Here is a 24,271-nt window from a genome sequence, read left to right as displayed (position 1 = left end):
TTTGTTTATTGTGGGCAAACATTCCTCTTTAGCATGAACTTTCTTACTGTTTAGTCCTTTGTGAAGTTTCTCTCTTGATTCTGACTTTTGTGCAGGTTGCTTCTCTTTCCTCTTGTGGTCCTTATTTTTTCTCATTTCTGTTCACTATGCCTGTTTCTTTTCTCATCTTAACTTCTTCCTTGATTTCTTGTTTTTTCCCTAAGTGGTCTTTTGCTCAAGTCCCGTTTGGGTTTTGCCTGAAACAGGTGCTTTGAAGCAAAGTTCTCACTTTTAAGCTTGGAATAATCCCTCCTGGCTTCTCTCTTACCAGTCCTGTCAGTCATCCTGCTGGGCAGGCTGGCCCACCAGGTCCCACCACCCTGTGCGTCCCTTGCATGCACGAACCTCTGAGCTCTTACTTTTCCACTAACCTATAGCCACCTGCTCCCTTTGGAGACTAGTGGTGCATGGGTACCATCTTCAGGAACCTTTCCGACTTCTGTGCGGGAGAGAGGAGGGAAGGGTTTATGCCCTAAGCAGGTAGAAAGCCCTGCTGGACTCAGGGTCCACGTCTTACAGGGCTGGGCCCTTGAGCGTGCCCAGAATCTGGGATGGAAAACAAGCCCATGGAGTCCAGAAACTTGCACTCTAAGGTATGAGGGCTCTCTAGATGATTCTGACAATTCAGTGGGCTTGTCATCATTGTGTCAGGACCTGCTGGTCCTACAAGGTTTTGGTCAGATTGTCAAAAAGACTTTCATTGCCAAGTAGAATTAGTTGCTAGACAGAAGACTCATGCTGGGGTTGCAGATATGACTAAAACAGAGTCCCAGCCCTAAACAAAGTCCCATTCTCTTGGAGGAAGCAGAAAATTATTCAACAGATATTTAGTCAATTACCTGCTCTGTGCCTGCTATGTTCATGGTGGCTGGGGAAACAATAGAACCAAGCTCAGCATAGTTTTTTTCCTCTCAGAGCTCATAGTCTAGTGCAGGCATAGAAAAATAAACAGTGATAGTAAGATAAGTGCTATTTTGGCATGTGAACATACAGGAGAGACAGTTCAGTCTAGGGACTTCAGGAAAGGCTTCCTGGAGGAAGCAGCATCTAACCTGAGAACTGAAGGATGAGTAGGAGTTTATAAGTCAAGAGCATAGGAAAGGAAGCAAAAATAGTATATGGTCTAATAAATGCCATCCTAGAGGGCTGCTCACGTGTGTGGAGCCTACAACTCGGGTGGTGAGGAAGGGAAGGCAGCATGTTTGAGAATTCAGCTTTTACAAGGGAATGCTTCCAGGTAAGGCACTGTTCCCTATTAAGGCAATTAATATTCCTTTTCTGTTTGGAAAGGTGACATGCTTGATCTTTTGAAATGGAGAACCCACCCAGACAAGATCACAGGCTGTCTCTCTAAATTAAAAGAAATCGATGGCTCAGAGATAGTAAAGGTACCTGTTATTTCGTTACTCTGCTGTTGGAAATTCATAAAATAGAGAACATTTGGAGGGTAAGGACAGTGTTTTATTTATTCATTTACTTCTTCTTTATGTAACAGTTTCTGCAAGATACTCTGGATACCTTATTTGGAATTTTAGATGAAAATTCCCAAAAATATGGGTCTAAAGTATTTGATTCTTTGGTGAGTTTAAATTTGCTTAATTATATTTTAACATTTTTATCTCTCAATCTTGATTTCCATAAGGCTATTTCAGAAATATGCACTTAATAGTCTAACAGTTCATTTTAAAATTACCTAAACAAAAATCTTGATTTGAATCAGTATTATAAACCTCAATTTTCTTTTCAGGTCCACATAATAAATTTGCTGCAGGATAGCAAATTTCATCATTTTAAACCCGTAATGGATACTTATATTGAGAGTCATTTTGCTGGGGCACTTGCATACAGGTAAAGCCCTTTATCTTGTAATTGGTTTAGAAGAAGTTTCTTTCAAGTTTTTCTAAGCAGAACCAGCTCTACAGGCAAGTTTAAAACGGAATGTAGAAGAAATGAAGCACAACTGAAGTATCTCTTGAGACAGTATCTTCCTCTTATCTACCCTTTTTTAATGGCTAAAACTTATTTTGATTAAAAGGAAAAAGAATGAACTTCATGAACTCTATTCCAGAGACCTGAAATATAAAGTGTTTTCTACCTGTCTCTGTTTCGCTTGATGTTCTTTGGTCTAAAAATGGTTATTTCACTCTGGCTTTCAAGAACCCCATTTAATCACCCCATTTCTTCATGATGGTTGAGGTCTTAAAGAAATAGGAAGGGAAAGCAGCCTTTGCCTTCGTACCTTTTTAAACTCATTTATCCATTCATTTGTTCATGTGTTAATATATACTGAATGCCTTCTGCATGCCAGACACTATAATTAGTCCTTAAAATGTGAAGATCTGGTCTCTGACTGCAAACAGTTCAGTCACTGGAATCTACCCTTTGACAGCAGCTGCCATTTTAACTGCTCCTCCTTTTGCACCAGCTCAGATTTTACAGGTAAGGCTGAAAGTGAGTGAATAATGATGTGTTTAGTTCCTGTCTCCGTGAAGCCTAGTTAATGATTGCCAGCGGGATTGCCTCTTTCTTTTTTGTCCCATCCATAATATCTTCCCAGTCTTTAGACCCTGCTTTGATACAGCCCTGGAATGTACCCCAATATTCTGTCTACCCTTTTCTATCATTGTCACAGCTGTTCTGCCTTGCCCTTTAAGCACCTCTGGACATGTACGTGCATACTCACCTTATGCCCAGGTGAGTTAAAAGAGCATGAAATCAGGTTTGCACCTTTTTTCCCAGTCTATCGATATAGAAAGGATTATAGGCAGTCAGATAACCAAAATTTGAACTAAAACAACAAAAAACCTCCAACTCTCAAGATTGTGGACCTGCCACCTTTATCCTTGGCCAGTCCTTGATTCCTAGAAACAGATGGTTCACACAGCAGTTTTAAAAAGTGCTCCTGTGAACTTGGTATTCCTGATCATGGCATGTTAAGATTTATGCCTCCAACATTTATGTAAATGTAGTTATTTTTGCAACACTTGACCCTCCGTCAACATGATTTTATGCTGAGGGTGAAACATAGCAGCAGGAATGGTGTTGAATGTCACTGCAGTGCTGCCACTGGGCCTAAAGATTTGGGTCCTAGTGTGATGGGGTCACTGCGTCCTACTGAAGTTGTCATGTGAAGCCTCAGAAGAGTGTAATTTCTAACACTTCAGGGCTGGCCAAAAAAGCATGGTAATCAGTCCTAACAAGACAAACAAGTCCTGTGGAATCATCTCAGGCTGGGGCTGTTCAGAAACACACTAACATGTTATTTAAAAATAGAACGCTCAGCATCATCCACCTGCTGGCATATCCATGTAGTCTTTCCTGAGAGAAAAGAAGAGTATTTCAAAAAATTGCTGTGTTAACTATATGTTTCATAAAAGCCAAGGACAGACCAAGGTTAAAGGGGCAAGTCTGCAATCTTGAGAATCGGCATTTTTTTAATTCAATTTCTATTTCTTAAAAAACAAAAAAAGCACAACAACAAAAACCTTAACTTTTCTGGAAATTCTCCCACTCAGGCATACTTTGACAGTAAGCCATGTGCTTCCCACAGGGCAGAGACTTGGCTTGAATAAATCCAAGGGAGTGTGATCTAAAGTGGGAAAGTGTCGCTTTCATCCTTGCCACACTCCCTTTTGCTCCAACTGAATGCTCTTTTACCCAGTTGTTTACGCAGTCACTGGGGACAAGATCCCGAGTTAGCTGTTGTCCAAAATTGGCTTTGACTGTCATACTTGCAGGCTCTTTCTGATCCAGAGTCCTTTTTTCTGTGATTTGGGCTCACCCATTTGGAAGCATTGCTGGAACAGCAGGGCCGATGGCATATGTCCATGTGGAGGGGACTCTCTCCAATGGAGGAAGCATTGTTTCTCTCTTAAGCTCCAAAAAGGGACAAGGATGTTGACATGCAGAATTTATAATATTATTATGTAGCAGTTTGACAGATGTGAACTTAATGATATAATAAAGCTTTTATCTGCAGCAATTTTAAAACCTGAGAACTGATGGGGAAAGAGACCAACCTTCTCGTGATGAAAAAAAAAAAGTGTTTGATTTGTTGGCATTTAATCGAGAATTAGACCAATTCTGCATTCTGCCATTTCTCCCTGCATTCTAGAGATCTCATAAAAGTGCTCAAGTGGTACGTGGACAGGATAACAGAGGCAGAGCGGCAGGAGCATATCCAGGAGGTGCTGAAGGTAATAACTTCCTGTTGATGAGAAATAACACAGTCTAACAAAGCTTTTGCAAAGTGATGCCTCAGTTAATTGGCTTCCTCTGCACAGACAGTAATTGGTCATGATGTATTACTGACATTCAGATTCGAGGATCATAATAAGTTTATGGCTGCTCCAAAGCTGATGAAATCTGAGAGGGACTTTGCCAGACTCATCTCCTGGAACCTGCCCAGGATTGAAGCTTTACTCCCCCAGGCTTCCAAATGATTGAAGTAGTGTCTTAGGGATGGCAAGAGGGAGGGTTTATGAGAGAAGACTACAAATGGGCAGTTAAGTTTAGAAATTCCTGGCTCTGGCTTCTACTAGCTGACAGAGATGATTTGAAAACCATTTATCTTACATTTAAGAGTAATAGGGTGGTTTAGCAGGGATTGAAATGAAGAAACCTGAAGTTCTGCTGGATCTCAGGGCTTAGCACTGCCCACATCTTTGAACCTTACAAGGCTCAGTTGTAAATGGAGATGTTAATGCCTTACTTACAAACATGTTCAAAAAGAATATAATTTCTTAAACTGATTGCCCAGTAACAGCTATTTTAGCCTTCTGATTCCTATTATTGAGTACCACCCTATTTAATGTCAGTAGATAAAATTAGAATGCTGTATTAGTTTTATAAAACAAGCATGTTAATTACAGATTTATCATTTTCATATGATTGGAGGTAAAAGGCTAAGTGGAAAGAATACCTACAGCAAAGCAAAATCATTTTTGAAAAATTGTCATCTCTTTGTTGAAAACATTTTTTAAAATCTAAGGATCAAAAATATTTTGCATTCACAGCTCCCAAGAAGTATGAAGAATTAAAAAGTGTCTATACTTTTCCCTCATTAGGCATCAAAGAAGCACTGCCCTTCCCCCTACAAATAAATAATGTTCGAAAGTTTTGAGTAAATTTCACTGGGCCTTAGTGTTTAAATCAATCATTTAGAAGTCTAATGCTGTACTATAGTTTTAATGATGTTATTGTTAAATACATAGTCTTGGTCAGCTTTGAAGCTAACTTTCTTAAAAATTTCTTTTCAAGGCACAAGAATATATTTTTAAGTATATAGTTCAGTCTCGGAGGCTGTTTTCCCTTGCTACTGGTGGACAAAATGAAGAGGAATTCCGCTGTTGTATTCAGGAGCTCCTTATGTCAGTCCGTTTCTTTCTTTCACAAGAAAGCAAAGGGTCTGGGGCTTTGTCTCAATCACAGGTAAAAAATTTTTTCATTTCTATTGAATAGAACAAAAATATGGGTGCGGTTTATTTATTTTCACTTCGTGGCATAATTGAATGTTTTCTCCAGGACAGATCCTTAGTCCTAGTTTATATTTGTAGCTTAACTGAGTTTGAATAGACTTTTGTGAAGAAATCCACCAGCTTTTGAGTATTAGTAGAGCAGAATTGAGTTTTCGGTTCTTAGACTGTTCTGAATGGAGGGGACAGATCTTGGTTAGTTAGCATCAGCCTCATTTCCAGTAGCCAGAATGTGTACTGACGATTAGACATGCTGTCACCATCACCCCTGAGGAAAGAATTTCATTTGAGCCGGTTGTTTTCCCCAAGACCCACACTACATTTTAATCTGCCAACTTCCGGCTCAAATGTTTTGGACACAGCGAAGCAGCATGTTGTTCTCTTTTATTTAATTTGACCCTAATTGTCCTGGGACTGATTGTATATGACCACTGCTGAGTGGCTGCTGCCAAGTTCTGTTACAGGGAAAAGCCCCAAATGTTATGTTTAAGGACAGATTCCATCTACTTTCCAAAGTGTATAATCTTGAACGTGTTCTGAGAGATCATTCTGAATATCTTTCTCCACACTTTTCTTAATCCTTCTTCTTGCATACTATTTTTAGAATTTTTTTACTGTGGTAACATGCATAAAATGTAAAATTTTCCATTGTAAAATATATATTTCTTGCATGGGCAAGCACCAGGAATCGAACCCGGATCTCCAGCATCGCAGGCGAGAATTGCCTGCTGAGCCCCCGTGGCCCACCCCATTGTAATCGTTTTTGAAGTGTACAATTCATTTACATTAATTACTTTTAAAATGTTGTACTACTATCACCACCATCCATTACCTCCACTTTTTCATTGTCCGTAAAACAGAAAACTCAGTACCAATCACCCATTTCTCCTCCCCCTGTCCCCTTTAATCTACTTTCTGTCTCTGTGGATTTGCTTATTCTAGATATTTCATGTAAGTGAAATTATAAAATAGTTGTTGTTTTGTATCCCTTCTTGTCACTTTTCATTCCAATGACTTGGTTTAGAACTTGTCAAAAAGAAAACCAGTCTCTTTTCTACCATCCCCTGGAGATTTACAATCATTGAAAAATAGGACAGTCAATGGGAGACTGGAAGACAAAACTAGATCCTTAAGAATGTTGTTATAATTTGATGCCATGTGTCATTTGGATGGCATAATAATGCATGACAGAACACTAGAAATATACCAGCTCTACATTTCTCTGTTTAGAGGCTATTGTTCAGCCAGCTGCTCTTGTTACTCTCTCTTTGCAAAGAGAGGCTGATCATCCATCTGGGAAAGGATATACTTCAGACTCTTTCAAATGTCATTTTTGGGAACCCTACAGTCAACAATATAATCTTGGTGTTTTAGGAACTTGTTGGATACCTCAATGTCAAATCGCCCGCTAGCCAACCCCTGCATACAATAGTTGATGTTGGAGATGGATAATTCAGCAGACTAACCACATCTTCCTTCAAATCAGAGAGTTCTAAGAAATTCACTCCTTCCAGGAAAGTTATTAAAATTAAAAATTTTCATTTTGAGAATTTTCTTTTTAACCTTTACCAGTTATAGGAATGAAACTTAATTTTTTGCAGTGCTAATTCACAGTTGAAGGATATTTCTTTACTCTTGGGTACTTATGTCATGGTTTCTCACTGAGATCTATGGATGCCTTCCTAATGGTTTAAGAGAATTTTTCCCCTTTAGCTTATTGTGTTTCTACCAAATCCTAGTGGCCCTTCCAAGGTGACTTGGCCACCATGACACAGGGGGTAGAGCAGCTCTGCTTTTATCTGTTTGGCATATTGATGTCTACTATTCTTGCTTCTTCAAGTTCTGTCCGTAATTCAAATTAGGGAGATAACTTTAGCACCTTCAAAGATCCACATTTGATTTTTCTTCTTTGTCTGGAGTTTTTAATCCAAAGATAGTACATAAAATGCGTACGTGAAATTTCTGAATATCTTTGCAAATTCTACTGAAGTCATTCTCCATCACTCAATATCCTTTATCAGCAAATTTTGAAGTGGTAATTTTATTTTTAGTTTGATACTAGGGAAAAATTAATATTCGTATCAAATGATGAAGTGATCTGTTTAGTAAGCAGTGAGAGTTTTGCCCCTGTATATTTTTGGGAGCAGGGAATGCTCCATAAAAACTCTTCCTATCCCAGGTTCCCTTTGGCCCTTCAGTTTCATAGCTCTCTTCAAAGAAGAAGGATGTCAATAATCTGATTGATCCAGTGTATTAGTTTTCTATTGAGGCATAACAAATTACCATGAACTTAATGGGCTTTAAACAATGTGCATTCATTAGCTGATATTTCTGTACATTAGAGGTCTAGGTGGACGCAGCCAGGCTCTCACAAGGCTAAAATCAGAGGACAGAAGGATTAAAAAGTTTTTGAATGTGCCTGCAATATAAAATTCACATATATTAGGACTATTAATAAAAGAGAAACAACAAGGACTTTGTGATGAGGGAAGAAAGAAAGAGAGGCAGTTGTATCGGGGAATCTAAGCTAAGGATTTCTGTTGCAAATAAAATTAAAGGTGCAATTTAGTTTTGAATTTCTGGTAGCCAGGACAAATAGGGATAGATCATTATTAGGGATCTGGGACAGGCTCCAGATTTCTTGTCTGGAGGCTCTGAAGAAGAATCCACTTACAAGATCTCTCAGATGTTTGACAAAATTCAGTTCCTTGTATTTGCAAGACTGAGGTCCCTGTTTCTTGCTTTCTGGGGCAAGTGGAAGGGCACCCTCAGCTTCTAGAGACCAGTCGTCTTCCTTGACAGGCGATCCCTCCATCCTCAAAACCAGTGATGGTATATAAATCCTTCTCGTGCTTTAAATCTATGACTACTTCATCTATCATCCACCAGAGAAAACTCTGCTCTAAAGGGCTCATGGGATTAGGTTAGGCCCCTTGGATAATCTGCCTATCTGGAGGCAGATTATTCCTTACATCCTTTGCCTTTTGCCATATAATGTAACATAATCACAGGAGGAACGCCAGGGTGCAAACATCATGAGATGTTCTTAGAATTCTTTCTACCACAGCCAGATCCAAGGATAACCATTGGTTCAAGTTTTACTGTCAGGCTGCCTTAAAAGCAGAAACCCAGATTCCTGGCTCTATTTTGTACCTTTTCTGTGTGTGCTACCACTCAAGGTAAAACCTGTCTCCTGGAGGCAGAGCCACTGTTCCAGCAATTCTTCCTCACAGATCTGCCATCTTGTTCCTTGCAAGGAGGCTCATTTAATCCTTCTGTCCTCTAAGCCATGCTCACTAATGACACTGTCCCTGGGAGCTCTGCCCTGGGCAGGACTGAATGATACCTCAACTCCGCAGAGGTTTATAGTTTCCCATTGTGTGGACAGACTCCCACCTCATGTACCCAATGAATAAAAAGAGGAATGACTGAAGGACCCTGACCCATATCCCTAATAATGATCTATCCCTATTTCTCTTGGCTACCAGAAGTTCAAAACTAAATTGCACCTTTATTTTTATTTGCAACAGAAATCCTTAGCTTTGATTCGCCGATACAACTGCCTCTCTTTCTTTCTTCCCTCATCACAAAGTCCTTGCTGTTTATCTTTTATTAATAGTCCTAATATATATGAATTTTATACTGCGGGCACATTTCAAAACCTTTTTTTGAAATAGATATAAAAAAAAACTAATGGATAAATTAAGGGATCCCTGCGGAAAGTTAATTTAGGTAACTTTTTAGTATATTGAATCAAAAAGCTGGGCTCATTTTATTTTATTTTTCGATTTCATCTGCATGACTCAGCTCTTTGCAGAGAGAAATGAAGGTTATTTAAATGCAGTCTTTAAAAGGGAATACCAAGTTATTAGTTTTGAACACAAAGTAAATCTATAATTTTTAAGAATTAAGAAAAGCAAAGCAGTTGGCTGCAGTATCTTAAGCACTTTAATGCTCTGGCATCAAAAGCAGGTCTTGGCTCTTCTATGTATTTTTGCTGCTGCTGTATAGATAAATATGAAAATCCAGGTTTTGGAATTGGATTCTGTGTTTGAATCAACGGCGCATGTAGGCTCAACCTGCATTCCACTCATGTCAGATCTCACTGGTAAACCAGCTAGCCCTGGAATATGCCAACTGGTAAACCAGCATATTAGAAACACAGGTCTCCTTCCTGCGCTAAGCAGAGTCAAGGCTGGTTGGCTCTTCCTTCTACAGCGGCCCTCTCTCTGTGAAATTGTAAACGTCTGAGTTAGCATTTTTGTTTGTTTGTTAATTCTTCAATATCTAATCATGGCCCATTTATTTTTAAGGTTATTTCCTTCGGGGATTTGATATTAGCATTTTTTTCTTAAAAATTGTTATTAGAATTTCTTTTATTTACATAAAGAACATTGTTTTGGTCTGAGCGCACAGTTCTTGGTTTATAGTAGGTCTTGAAGCAGCCTCAGGGGTCTTTCTAATGATCTTTTCATTTTACATGTGATGAACATAAAGCCAACAGAGGGAAAATGACTAATCAAAGTCACAAAGTTGATTTGCAGCAAAGCTAGTCCAACATATAACCTAGATCTTCTGGTGCCTAGGCTCATGTGTTTACTTAAATAATAAACTGAGTCCTTTAGGGAGTTAATACATTTGGTTTCTTAAAGGTGCATGAAATTTAAATGAGTACTTCAGAAGCGTCTCTGAAAAGGAATGAAATATAACCTTGAGCAAGGTCTTGGTTGAACATTTTTTACATTGTCATGCTGTATTTTGCTAATTATGTGTGTATGTGTGTGTGTGTGTAAGTGTCAGTGTACGTGGTGGGAGAAAGGAAGGAGTAGTTGCCTATCATTTGGCTAATGTCAGTGATTTTCCAGGATTTTTTATTATGTTGCACCTCTGAACATTTCCAAAATCTCCTGTTCTGTTATACTTTTTTTATGGTTGTTTTAATGTTTCCTTTTTAGTTTTAGGTGACAGAAATATTTTACATTTATTTTCCTACCATTCAAAGTCCCTATCACAGTGCTTAAACTCACGGACATATGACAGCTCGTTTCTCATGGCAGACCTGGTAGTTCATTTCCATGTCTTCTTTTTCAGGCTGTGTTTCTGAGCTCATTCCCAGCAGTGTACTCGGAGCTGCTGAAGCTCTTTGATATCCGGGAAGTGGCCAACTTGGTTCAGGACACCCTGGGCAGTCTGCCCACCATCATGCACGTGGACGATTCCCTGCAGGCCATTAAACTGCAGTGCATTGGCAAAACCGTGGAGAGCCAGCTCTACACCAACCCAGGTAAGGCTTGCAACTCTGGAATGAGTGAATGTCCCTAGAAAGCCATTTTGAAGTTATAGATCAGCAGAAGTAATTTTTAAAAATCTAAAAAGTATTTTTCTTAAAAGTCTTATCTGTTTAGATGGTAGAATAAATTTATTTACCATTCAAATAAAAAAGTGTGGTTAATAAAATTTCATTTTTAGAAAGAATGAAGACTGATTAAATTGTTGATTATAATCACAACAAGCTGTAGGGTGGGACATACTGTTATTCTTATTATAGATTTCATTTTTTTAATGTCCAACAAAATTGAACATTTTCTTTCAGAGCTATCTGCACATACGTGATATCCTTTTTTTGTTTGTTTGTTTGTTTGTTTCTTTTGTTCTCAAAAGTTTTCAGTAGACTTGTGTTCTGAAAAACTGGGTGGACGTTTTTGTGTATTGTCATTTTTTATTTTATCCCAACATTATGTGATCAGTACTGTATTGATTTTGTCATAATATGGGTTATTAAATCCTATTGCCTCTTGTTTCCTTCCATTTATCCTGAAGAAAATAATAGAGTAAGTACAAACCTCACTTTAAAATTTATGTTAAGTTTACATCACGTGATCAAACAAAAAATTTTTCAAAGTAGATTTTATTAAGAATTATATTTTCACTGAATGCATACAGTATATGTATATGATATTTTTGAAATAAGATTTCAAATATAGTGAACATTTTAAAAAATTGTTTTATGGTAAAATGCTCTAGACATAGAGACAAGAGTAGAGCATAATACAATGAATCAGTCATTAGCAAATCTTAATGTTAGGCATTTGCTTTATATTTTTTTTAAGAAACCCATAATTATAGATGTCCTCAAGGTCTTTTTGTGTATAGTCTCCTAATCTATTTCTCTCACTTGCTACATAGAAATTCCCACTTTCAGAGATTCTCATCCCTATTCTCTGTGATTTTATTACGTTATTGCATAATTACAAAATGTATTGTACTTTTTTCATCTTTTCAAACTTGATATAATGTCATTGCATTGACTGTCATTCCATAAAGTGTTTTTGTCAGTTAATGTTATACTTTTATATTTAGCCATGCTAATATAATTCGTTTTTATTGTTGTATAATATTCCACTGGATGAATATATCATGGATAATTTCTTTTTCTTCTGTTAATAGACTTACTGTATGTTTCTAATGTTTTAAGAAAAATTTGTGATTCTTTATTGGATGTTTACTACCAGTTTTTTAAACATTTTTATTCACATACCATATAGTCCATCCCAAGTGTACAATCAGTGGCTCTCAGTGTTATCACAGAGTTATGCATTCATCCTCACAATCAATTTGAGAACATTCTCATTGCTAAAAAAACACATCCCAGGCCCCTTATACACCCCCCCCCTCATTGTTGATGCTTGGCTTTGATATTAAACCTTACAATTGATGCAAGATTATTACAGTGTTACTGTTAAGTATAACTCTATAGTTTGTATTAGTTGTGTTTTTCCCATATATCATTATTAACACCTTGTAATAATGACATACATTTGTCCCAGTTCATGTAAGCACCTTATTACATTTGTGCACTTAACCAGTCATTGTCCACAACAGGGTTCACTGTGTTATACAGCCCCATGTGTTCTTCTCTGGCTTTCCTTCTAGTGACTTATACAATCCTAAACTTCCCCTTTCAACCATAACCACACCTATATTTCAGCACTGTTAATCACTCTTACAGTATTATACTGCCCATCACCTCAATCCATTTCCAAACATTTGCAATTAACTTTATTAAAAATTCTATACAAATTAAGCATCAGCTCCCCATTCTTTGCCGTCTTTCTGTCTCCTAGTAACCTGTACTCAAGTTTTAGCTCCAAGAGTTTACTCGTAATTAGTTTGTATTAGTGAGGTTGTACAATGTTTGTCCTTTTGTGTCTGACTTATTTCACTCAACATAATATCCTGTTATCACATGCATCAGGACTGCATTCCTGTTTTGGGGGGAGGTGGACGGGGGGGTGTTACAATTCCATAATTTTAAGTTTTTAATTCTAGTTGCTCTAAGGTACTAGAGGCTAAATGAGTATCGGTATAACGATTTAGCACTCATTTGTTAAACCCTACCTTCTCTGTATAACTCCATCATCACTGTTGATCTTTCTCCCACTCTTTAGGGGTATTTAGGCTATGCCCATTCTAACTTTTTCATGTTGGCAGGGACGCTCGATAATATGGAATAGGGGGATGGAACTAGTAGGACTTCATTCCTTTTTGTAGCTGAACAATATTCCATTGTATGTGTATACCACATTTTGCTCATCTGTTCATCGGTTGATGGACACTTGGGTTGTTTCTATCTTTCGGCAATCATGAATAATGACACTGTGATCAGTGGTATATAAATGTCAGTTTGAGTCTCTGCTTTCAGCTCTTCTGATTATATGCCTAGTAGCAGAATTGCCAGATCATCTGGCAATGCTATACTTTATTTCTCATGCTTTTCCTGAAACAAATAATGCAGCAATCAATGTAAAGTTCAATCTTCTGATTTCTCCCCATAAAATTATACCTCATTGTGGAGAAAGGATATTTCTTACACTGGTCTTCAAAATCTGCTCCCAAGAGCCCTAGGGGTCCTATTGCAGTGATTAGGGACTCCTTCTAGGGAAGGGAACAGGGACTATGGAGCAGACAGGGTGAAGGTCTAGACCACACACAAACTGTGCTTTCACCAGACCAAGAAAAGTTCATCACCGTCTGAGAGGAGTTGGTGATTTCTGTTTTATTTCTCTCATACTGACCAGATAATTCCTTGTTAGGTTGAAGACCTATGCCAAAAGAGTCACACATGATCAGTCATGTTCATGAAGAGCCTCTGAGAGATATGCTTTTGCAAATGGACTTACTTCTTGTTGATTACTGATGCTCTGTCAGCAGTAGAGAAATCAGGACCAAAGAGACATAAAGAGAAGCAATTTCTAGAACTTAGGAGCAAAGATAGAGTGGGTCTTTGTGGGAGTTGAAGAGAATAGTTATTGGAGTATGAATTGGATTGGAGGACTCAAGACTCAGGAAATGTGGACTTTGAAGGTCTGTGCCAGTCACCTGGATGAGAGGCTCAGAACCAGTGTTGGGAGGTTGGTGATTGGGACACTGAGTCATGGAAGAGAAAGAGGAAAAGGAGAAACCCTGCCTGTGCCTGTTGTGTGGGATGCTACCTGTGGAGGATGATTGTGGAGAAGGATAAGCTCTGGACAAGCAGAAGCAGCTCACAAGTAAAGGAACACTCAGAAGTACAAGCAGATGCTAATAAGAAGAAAGACTTCTGTAGCTGCTCCCAGGGGCATGAAGCTTGGCTTGATGCTTTATGATTCATCATTGAAGGAAACAGAGACTGTCATGTATAAATGTGGCAGGGCACATCAAGAAGGAGCCTGTCTTCGTGGAGAAAAACAGGAAGTGTTCCTGAGAGCCTTCCAGGGCTCTCTTGTCTAAAGCACACAGGGTCAAACAACAGTGTTAGAAAAACCCAGAAAGTGTTTCTGGTGACTTTAAAGTTCTAAGTCAGAAACTGGACTTTGGGGATAGACAGGGCATATGAGTGTTGTCCAGCTGAAAGATGAACTATTGGAAGGAAAAGAATGTATGCACTGCAAATGGCAAGGTCTGTAGATGGTGTTAAAAAACAGGTTGTGGTATCCTGGATTTAGGGTTAAAAGGAGACTGTGGCCCCTGTGAGGGCTGTGATACATCTCACATGAACCAGACGGGTTCTAACTGGAGGAGAAAGAACGAGAAGAATGCAAATAAAACTGCATAACTAAGGGCGAAGTGGGGATTCTCAGAACCATAGTGAGAGACTCCAGTAATAGTCCAATGAAAACAATACCTAAAAGGGTTAAGTCTAATACTTTTGACCTCTCATTAACACACACACACACACACACACACACACACACACACACACACACACACTTCTTATGACAGAGAAAGATTTTTTATTTTATTTTAGAGAGTTTGGGTTGGTTTTGAAAGCCTTGTTTTCATCATATTTCTCCAGAAGTTACTATGTCCAAATGACAGAGAATGGGTAAAAATTGCCTAGGAACTTCAGACTTAAAGAAATGAGTCGCCTCACCAAAAATATGGTAAAATCATTTAGACTCACATTTAGGATATACTTATGGGATATTATTTTCCTGTTGCTGCTCTAGCCATTACCATGAACTTTATGGCTTAAAATAATACAAATTTATTAACTTAGTTCTGGAAGTCAGAACTCCAGAATGGTTCTCAACTGGGCTAAAATCACAATGTCAGCAACACTGCCTCCCTTCATGGAGGCTCTAGGGGGTGATCTATGCTCTTGTCTTCTCCGGCTTCTGGGGAAGCCACCTGTGTCCCTTGGCCCATGGTCCCCTCCCTCTTTCTTCAAATCCAGCAGTGTGGCATCTTTAAATCTCTCCAGCTCTGCCTCTCCTGAGGCAGAGGGCTTTCACTTATAAGGAGCCCTCTGTTTACATTTACTTCACCCAGTAATCCGGGATAATCTCATCACAAGCTCTTAATTGCATTTGCAAAACTCCCTTTTGTCATATAAGGTAACATATTCACAAGTTCTAGAAATTAGGTTGTGATCATCTTTGGGCACCATTATTCTTGATCTAACTAAATCTAAAAAGTAGGCAACCACTTAGCCCCATATAAGAAGGTGAAAAATATGCAGATATCCAATAATTTTATTTATATATTGAAAGTAAATAAAAGAAAACACAGAAGGGCTGCAATTGTAACTATATAAATGCTAGCTAGATGGAGGTTACATTTTCCTAATTAAAATTACAAATCTGAAATAGGGGCTAAGCAGGGATAAGATCCTCATAAGTTATCAACTGAATACTTTATCTAGCTTCATGAGTTCTTTTTTTTTTTTTCACACGGGCAGATAATCAAACCCAGGTCTCCAGAATGGCAGGCAAGAACTCTGCCACTGAGCCACCGTGGCCCACCCACTTCATGAATTCTTGACCTATCTTACTGGCAGTTTCATTTCACAGAGGTCGACTGTAGTGAAAACAATCGCTACTCTGAGCTTAATTCTGATCAGCAAAGAAAAACAGATTGATGATATAGAAGTCAGAAGAAAGTGAGAAAGTAACCTTATTTCCTGAGGGTTCATATTAGCCAGAGAAAGGAATAGAGTACAATTGGCCCACATGATAAGAAAATTAATTTCAAAACACAGTAGAAAACAAGATCTCAGATGCTATAAACCCCCCAAGAAAGCGAGGAAGTCCTAAAAGTTGTCATTTTACTAGAATCCCAAGGAGGAAAAAAGTGGAGGAGCCATGCAAAGGATCTAGCATTGATGCAGAATACTCCTGGTTGAGCTTAGATTAGAAATTAATACATAAAGAAGACAGGCAGAAAGACACATGCTAAGGTCAGCACAAAGAAGGGAATGGAAAAAGTCTTAGGAAGATTAAAGCCAGGTTGAGTTAAGGGTCACTGGAGCAGCTTTAGGGCTGGACAGCAGGCAATGAGAGTCATCCTACAGCCAGGCCCACCTCCACCCCCCCCTCCCCGACCTTATCCTGAAAGTATGGCCAGAATCAGAGTCTAGAGCTTCTTACCAAATCTAAAGGACATAGTTAAGATTTGGACTCTCAGTAGATTGGTATTCAATGCCTGAATCAACTGGGATCCTGGCGGACTTATTTAAGATGTAAAAACTAGACAACTCATTTTTCCCTTTCTCCTCCAATTCTCATCCTCCTTATTTCCAGAAGGCTGGGGATAGCAGGGCCCAAGTAATTTTGGGAGAACACAGCCTTGGCGGTGGCAAAAAGAATGGATTTGAAGCATAGAGGAGGTGGTAGGAAGAAGCATGGAGGGTGGGAGGAGAGAGGGGTAAATGGGGATGAGGGCAGGGAATCTTCTAGACTCTGCAAGGTCAGGTTGTGGTTTTTGCATTAACTTTGCATTTGGCTCCATTGCTGAGCACTTGATGATTTGTTTAGCAGAGGCCTGCAGTCATTGCTGAACTATTTCCTTGCTAAGAAAAACTCATATATGTTTCTATTTTGGTATAACAGAGCAGTTTACCAGCCAAAATTCAGCCCAGATACTAGAGTTAAGCGTGAAGACCTAAACTCACTGAGCATGCGCTGGTCACTGAGAGGCTTGCAGGTGCTACATTCTTTTGCATGTCCAGTATTTTAGAGTGGGAATTCCATAAGAAAGTAGTCCAGTGTACTTTTTTATTTTCCTTTTTGGCAGAAACTCCCCAATTTACCAGTCTTATGTCTTTCAAACAAGACTGCAATAAAAAGTAAAGAAAGGGAGGGAGGAAGGTAGACTTTTAGACTATTTTAAAGTAATATTTTGGGAGTTATTACCTCCTAGGCCATAAAATAAATGAAGAATGTTTGGTATGTATATCTATTAATTTGACAACTTGAAGGATAAAATCTTACTATAGTTGATGGGTGGGTGCTAGTAGCTTTTATTTTTTTAGAACTGTAAAAAATGCAATTTAGTATCGACTTTACTTGTATTGAGAGTAATTAAATTTTTTCACATTTGAAAATGTCATTTGTCAAAAACTTTTCTGTTAGCCAGTGCTTGTAAAGTAGCAGATGGACCTTTAACAATTGGTAGAGTTGCCTGAATCTGAATAAAGACTTCTCTTTTTTTTCAGAAGCACAATGATCATACAGAACCATGGGAAAAGGTGTACAGATTTTACAGTGGAGATTACCTGTTGATTATCCAATATAAAAGTATATTTTTTAAAATACCTGGTACCTAAAGAAAGCTTTTGGTTAAAATCATTACTGCCCTGCCCGCCTTTAACCTCAATTTTTTTTTTCATCCCTACCCCTCCTCTTCACCCTTAGCTGTGTTCCTCTCAGGAGTCCTTTCCTGGGCTTTTTTCCAAAGAAAAACTCAGGGGCAACAGGTTTTCTGGGTGTCCTTCATCACCAGTGAGCTGTGAAAAGTGCAGCTTCCAAAGTTGTTCAGGCTCTATTCTTGGACTTTATTAAAGATTTGTCCACATAATGGTTTTGTTTTTGTTTTTTAAAGGTATAAACTAAAGCCATGTTTAAGTGCACTTTCTTATGAAGGGCAAAGAAGGGGGATTCTTTGGAAAATAGTTTCATCTTTCCATAGTTGGGGCAAAGATAAAATGAAAAGTTTTAGGTAAAACCTCACCCCTAACATAGAACTTAAGTTGAAAAATAAGCATCAATAGAATTATGACCCTAGGTTTTAACTTTCTTCTTGAAAATAAACATACACACATATTTTGGGCTGCTCTCAGTGTAATTTAAACTTTGGTCTCTTACCTTATTTCGGAACTTTTCAACATTAATTGACATTAACAAGCACGTTACTTTAACCCAAAATTAAGAAAAGAGTGAGACCCCGATCTTTTCATTCTTTATACATCACTTGTCCACATTTACACCGATTTTAAGGTGGGGAAGTGTGTGAGGTAGGATATGTGTCTTGTTTCCAGTGCCACAAGAAGATACTGCAGTCTGTGCCCAGCCATGGTGATGGAAAGAGCTGAATTCTCCTCGTGGCTCAGGGCAAGCACCAGCAGATGGAGGCATTGTAAACCAGATTGTGATAATGTGCCTCTTCATCTCTTCCCATTCAAGCGATATAAAAACATGAAGGCAGAAATGCCAGGCTCTGTTTCAGTGGATTGTAATGTCTAGTAGAACTCATGATAAGTCTCATTCATTCATTCATTCATTCAATAACTGCTTATTGTGAGAAAATCTCACTCTAGGTATTATGTTAGAATATTGTCACAAATTAAACCAAGAGTCCCTGCCCTCACTCTGCTTATAGCGATTGTTGAACAAGTAATTATGATAAGATATGATGGCAGTTGTGGTGGGGGAAGTGTACATGTACCAGGAAATCCTGCTGGAATCTAAGGGACATCCCACCCTGTATTATTGAGGGTTCTCTAGGGAAACAGAATTCACAGGAGATAATCTGTAAATATTTCATGAGATTTTATATAAGTGTTTCATGCAACAGTGGGAATGCACCAGTTCATTAGGAATTACTGATGGAAACTGCCTTTATCCACTCAAATGTGTACAGGCAAAATAAAAACTAAATGAGAGTCACTCCTTCAGATACTCTGAGACATACAATATAGTTTGCTTTTATCTGAGATATGGCATATGAGTGCATCCATCCTTTCAAAGAGAGAAACTGCATAAAACATTCTCTTGTTGAATGTATGGAAAGTCAGTGTTTGTCCAGCTGTGGTTCTGTTTTGTTTTTTCTTTTGGTCATGCTTGAAAGGTCCAGGTGTTTTCTTTTAAAGGGAAGAATTAGCATTTTAACCCATCAGCTTGTTTGGCATTTTCCCTGCAGATTCTTTCTTTTACTTTGGCTACATTGTCCTAATAATAGGGAGAAGGCAAATTTTGAGGCTAGATAGTCATATGCTTTCTTTTTATATATACCACATATGAAATATTTGTCTGTCTCACTTTTATGCAAGTAGATATTTTCTTAACAGTTGGTTGCAAATTGAATTTTTAGAAGTCAAATCCCACTGACTGCAGGAACATAACAGATAAGCTTTATCTTTCTTTCTAATTAAACATCACTAGGCATGACTCCTGTCACTTAAACTTTTAGATTTGTTTTCCTGGTTCTTTTTGCCAACTAACTGATTTGTGAGTTTCCTGGTGATGCTTACATTTAAAAGAATTATTTTACAAGTTTGGATTTTAATATTCTGCATGCATTTTCTTAAAGCACACCTGTGCCTATGTCATTTGTTTTGCGGGTAAAGCCAAGGCTTTACCACAAACCTCTTTGTGTTGTGAGCTCAGTAACAGTTATCAAAAGAAATATGAGACTCCAAAGCTGATTCCTAAAAGAAATCAATAGGGCAGTAAGAGAAATTAGGCAAACACTTTCCCAGTCATGGACTCTTTGAATCCCTTATGATTTTTTATTAGGATACAGACTAACATATTCTTTTACCTGTGAATATAGGTAGAAATTTAAGAAGGGAGAAAAGATAATAATAATGTCATTATCAACCCTTATGTAGCACTCACTATGTATCAAGTGCTGTTAGTTCATGAAATCTTTAAAACAATCACAGGAGGAGGTACCATTATTATCCCCAGTTTGCTGGAAAGACTGAGGCATAGAGAGATCAAGTTAGTTGCCCAACATCACATAGCTACTAAGTGACAGGGCTGGGATTCAGATGTAGAGCTAAATAGTCTGCTTCTAGGGTCTATAAACTGGGGGGGGAAAAAGCCCTCAAATAGGGAACCTGAATGGTGTTGGTAGAATTTTTAATTTTGATGAAATCCAGTTTATCAGTATTGTCCATGACAGTTTGTATTTGTTGTATCCTACTTAAGAGATCTCCACCTAACTCAGAGTCACTAGAATTTTCTCCTGTTTTTCTTTTAGAAGTGTTTAATTTTAGCTATTGCATTTAGGTCTAAGATCCATTCTGAGTTAATTCTCTTATTTGGTTTGAGATAAGGGTCAAGGTCATTTAGATAGATAGATAGATAGACAGGCAGACAGACAGAGGATGGATATCCAGTTCTTCCAGCACCATTTGTTGTAAACATGATCCTTTCTCCATTGAATTGCCTCAGCACGCTTGTTGAAAATCAGCTGACCATATATATCTGACAACTTTTGAACACTGTTTTGTTCCAGTAATCTATGTAGCTAACCTTATGCCATGACCGTACTGCTTTTGTCACTGTAGTTTTGTGATAACAAGTCTTTAAATCAGGTTGTGTAAGTCCTCCATATTTACTCTTCTTTTTGAAAATTATTTTTGCTATTCTTGGTCCTTTGCACTTTCATATAAATTTTAGATTCATTTTGCCAGTTTCTTTTTAGAAATCCTGCTGGGGTGTTGGATGGGATTGCCTTGAATCTGCAGATTAGTTTGTGGAGAGTTCTATCTAAATGTTGAGAGTATCAGTTCATGACCTCTGCCGTCTCACTTTCCATTTATTGAAGTCTTTACTATCCCTCATCAAGATTTTGTGGTTTTAGTATATAAATCTTACACATATTTTATTAAATTTATTCCTATGGGTAATATTTTATATATACTGTTGTAAATCACATCATTTTTATTTACATTTCTGGTTCTTGCCAGTGTGTAGAAATATGAATGATACTTGTATATTGGCCTAGTATATCCTGTGGCATTGCCAAACTTGCGTATTAGTTCTAATAATGTTTTTTTCTAGACTCTCCCACCTGCCATTTCTCTTCTTGATTTCATATTACTAAAAGATGGGTTTGTGCTCTCCAGGGAGGATCTGACAGATTCCTCTCTAGAAAAACTGACTGGCCCCAGGGAAAACATATTAGATATCAAAATCTTGGGGTCCTCAAATGAAATATCTGGATGTCTCCCGTCACCCCCCCAATAAAATTTTACCAGTCCCCAAGCTTGCATAGGCACACAGAGTTTATTTTCCATTTAGCATTTTAGTACCTCACTTGAAAAGATGAACGGACAATGAATGATCACCAGACACTGGAGAAAAACTTCTAACGTGAAAGGCAGAGACCATAATGAAGAAACAGAAGACTATGTATACCGAAACATAGTCTGTGATTTTGAGAGAGCGATAGAAAAAGAAAAAGAGATTACAGAATATTCATGAAACAAGATCAGGATGCTATAAAAAGAGAAGGGAAGCAAGCAAGCATGGCTGCATGGTGAAAATATGGGCCTCGTCTTTAAAAATTAAGAATTTCAAGACAGCAGCAGCAGAGCATTAAAGCAAGCACAGGGTCCTTTTGAGTGCTGTATGACTCACTTAGGTTGCACTCACATGAAACTGGCCCTGGAAGTACAGAAGTTGCTCTTTGAAATTAAATATATAATAGCATAGATAAGAAAATTGAATAGAAGTGTGAAAGATAAAGGAAATCACTCCAAAAGTTGGACAGAAAGATGGGGAAATAAGATAAGTAGGAGATAGTTAAAAGCTTCACAGTGTGGATGTAGTTGCACAGAGAAACAGAGAGAAGGAAGTAATCATAGAAATAATTCAAGGCAAGTTCCCAGAATTGAAGGACATGAGTTTTCAGATCAAAAGGGCCAAGCTAACATACATTATCAGGAAATTTAGAATTACGAGGGATAAAGGTAAATTCTTGACAGCTTTCAGAGAAAAAAAACAAAAATGAAACAAAATGTAGATTATGTTTAAAGGATTGGAAATCAGAATGGCAGCCAACCTAAAATGTTAATTTAGCTAGAAATTGTGATATAACTATTTTGAGAGGCTGAGGAATGGGGAAACATGGTAAAGATGTATCATCTATCACAATAGTAAATCAGTAGATGACCTGTCTGCATGAAAAATAAGGAAAGAGCAAGAGAAGTGTGTCACAGAGAAATACGAAGGTAAAATAAACAAGAAAAAAATGAGAAAACTTTATCTTCTAAAAGAATCTTGAACACAGGAATCATGGGCTAGGGAGGGGTGGGGAAAAGAAGTACCAGTTTTCAATGTACACATTTTAGAGCTGTCCCCTTTTAAACTACTTGTTAACAATTTAACGATTAGAATTTGATTTAAAAGCAGATAAGTGGGGGGCAAGGATGGCCCAGTGGCAGAGTTCCCGCCCGCCATGCCAGAGACTTGGGTTCGTTTCTGGGTGCCTGCCCATGCAAAACCAAACAAAAAAAGCAGATAAGGATTTGCCCGAGATTTGTGTGGGACTCGAACCGATGTGCCGCTAATGATCCTTCTCTCTGCAGACTCCCGTTACATCCTCTTGCCTGTGGTTTTGCATCACCTCCACATGCACCTGCAGGAACAGAAGGACCTGATCATGTGTGCGCGTATCCTTAGCAACGTATTTTGTCTCATCAAGAAAAACAGCTCAGTAAGTAAATGCAGGTCATAGTATGTAGTTCCCATCAAATGGCTCCTGGAAATAACATTTTTAAAGTGCCCAAAGAAAGAACACTGAAGAATAATCCTCTGCAGCTCTCACTTTTATTTCCAACCAGGTTGGACTTTTTTTTTTTCCTTTTTTTGCTTTTCCTGTGAAGAAATTTTTTGCAGCCTTGTGGGATTGCTATAACCCTGAATAACCTAAGTTGCCTAATATTGTATTTCAAGAAAGAACTGAATAAATACCAAGTGAGAAAAATTAGATTTCTCAAAGCCTCCTACATGTGTCTTTAATCTTGATAGGAAGAATGTGCTGTGGTAAGAATAAATTACTGCTTGCAAAATAAAGTTTTTTGGGACCCATTCTGTGGAAAAAAACACATGATGATGCCACAGAGTGGTGGTGGCTCTTGGGCCGGGTCTCACAGAGATTGTGGCAGCAGAGGCAAGCCCCAAGAGAGCAAGGGTATCTTGCAAGATAATTGTTACTCAGCCCCAGCAGTAATCACTTCATTATTATGGCTTTGGGTATTCCTGTAAGACATTCCTCAATCTCCATGCACTGCAATTGCATTAGAGAATGCAATGCAATTAGAGGGAAAGCACATGCTTGCTTGTAAATGGGAACAACTCAGCATATTCATGTGCCTGACTCAGGGGTCTGATGTGAAATCCTCCTGTGAAGGATGTCCTCTTCCAGTTCTATCAGTCTACAAGAGTTAATTAAGCATGCTCACTGGTAACAGGTTTTTCAAAGCAGTGTTTAGCACTGAGTGCTGAGATACCTGTTTCTTTGCCTCCCTATTACATTTATGCTACATTTCCTCATTTTTGTCACAGCTTCTGAAGAACTGAGCAGTCAGCTGGGATGGGCCTTCAGTACTGGGATCACAGTATTGTGGGAACACAGTTGGAAATAGAGAGAAAAAAAGCCAGGCTATATGAGTCAATCAAGACAAGGGTGTAAGGGTAGTTCAGTGATAGAATCCTCGCCTGTCATGTGGGAGACCCGGGTTCGATTCCTGGCCATGCACTTCCCCCGAAAAACAAATAAGCAAAAAACCAAACAAGCAAAACCTCAACAAATGGTGCTGCAATAACGGGATACTCACATGGGAAAAAAATGAACTGTGACCCCTCAGCTTACAGAAAAAAAAAAAAAATGGATTGAGTAGACCTGCGTGGGAAAGGACATTTGATTTTGAAACACATACCCAAGTCCCCATGATCCTAGGCTCCAAAAGAGAAGAGTGAAGAGTCTCACCTTGGACTGGGAGAAGAGTGGTGAAAGGGAGGAATGCATCAGTTTCGTTTTAAAACTCCTTCTATACCATTTGATAAAGAATAACTGTGCCATGCCTAGTTAGAATGCTTTTCCCAACTATAATTGCTGAAAGTAAAAAAGTAAACAAACAGGTAGTTTACTGCGGGAAACTGAAAACAAAGAGCAGTAGTACAGATGTGTTTGTTTTTCTGTTTGTTTTTTACTTCTTGTCTATTTCAATTTGGAAGTTGGAGTCAGTTTTTGGACTTAAAAGGAAT

General features: G+C 38.3%; 1 protein-coding gene across 4 annotated transcripts in view; it reads left to right on the top strand.

Moving 5' to 3' along the window:
• DOCK4 (dedicator of cytokinesis 4) overlaps positions 1-24,271 on the top strand; it is a 468,183-nt gene that overhangs the window by 335,167 nt on the left and 108,745 nt on the right. For all 4 annotated transcript variants that reach the window (XM_077169893.1, XM_077169973.1, XM_077169724.1 and 1 more), the window contains exons 18-24: positions 1,330-1,427; positions 1,535-1,618; positions 1,787-1,887; positions 4,154-4,235; positions 5,299-5,469; positions 10,605-10,797; positions 22,591-22,718. In XM_077169893.1, the coding sequence (XP_077026008.1) occupies positions 1,330-1,427; positions 1,535-1,618; positions 1,787-1,887; positions 4,154-4,235; positions 5,299-5,469; positions 10,605-10,797; positions 22,591-22,718 (857 nt within the window). The remainder of the gene's footprint in view (positions 1-1,329; positions 1,428-1,534; positions 1,619-1,786; positions 1,888-4,153; positions 4,236-5,298; positions 5,470-10,604; positions 10,798-22,590; positions 22,719-24,271) is intronic.

Source organism: Tamandua tetradactyla, chromosome 1 (genome assembly GCF_023851605.1).
Source record: "Tamandua tetradactyla isolate mTamTet1 chromosome 1, mTamTet1.pri, whole genome shotgun sequence".
In the NCBI taxonomy this organism is placed as follows: domain Eukaryota; kingdom Metazoa; phylum Chordata; class Mammalia; order Pilosa; family Myrmecophagidae; genus Tamandua; species Tamandua tetradactyla.
Note: the sequence above shows the minus strand (reverse complement) of the source record. Positions and strands in the feature narration are given on the sequence as shown.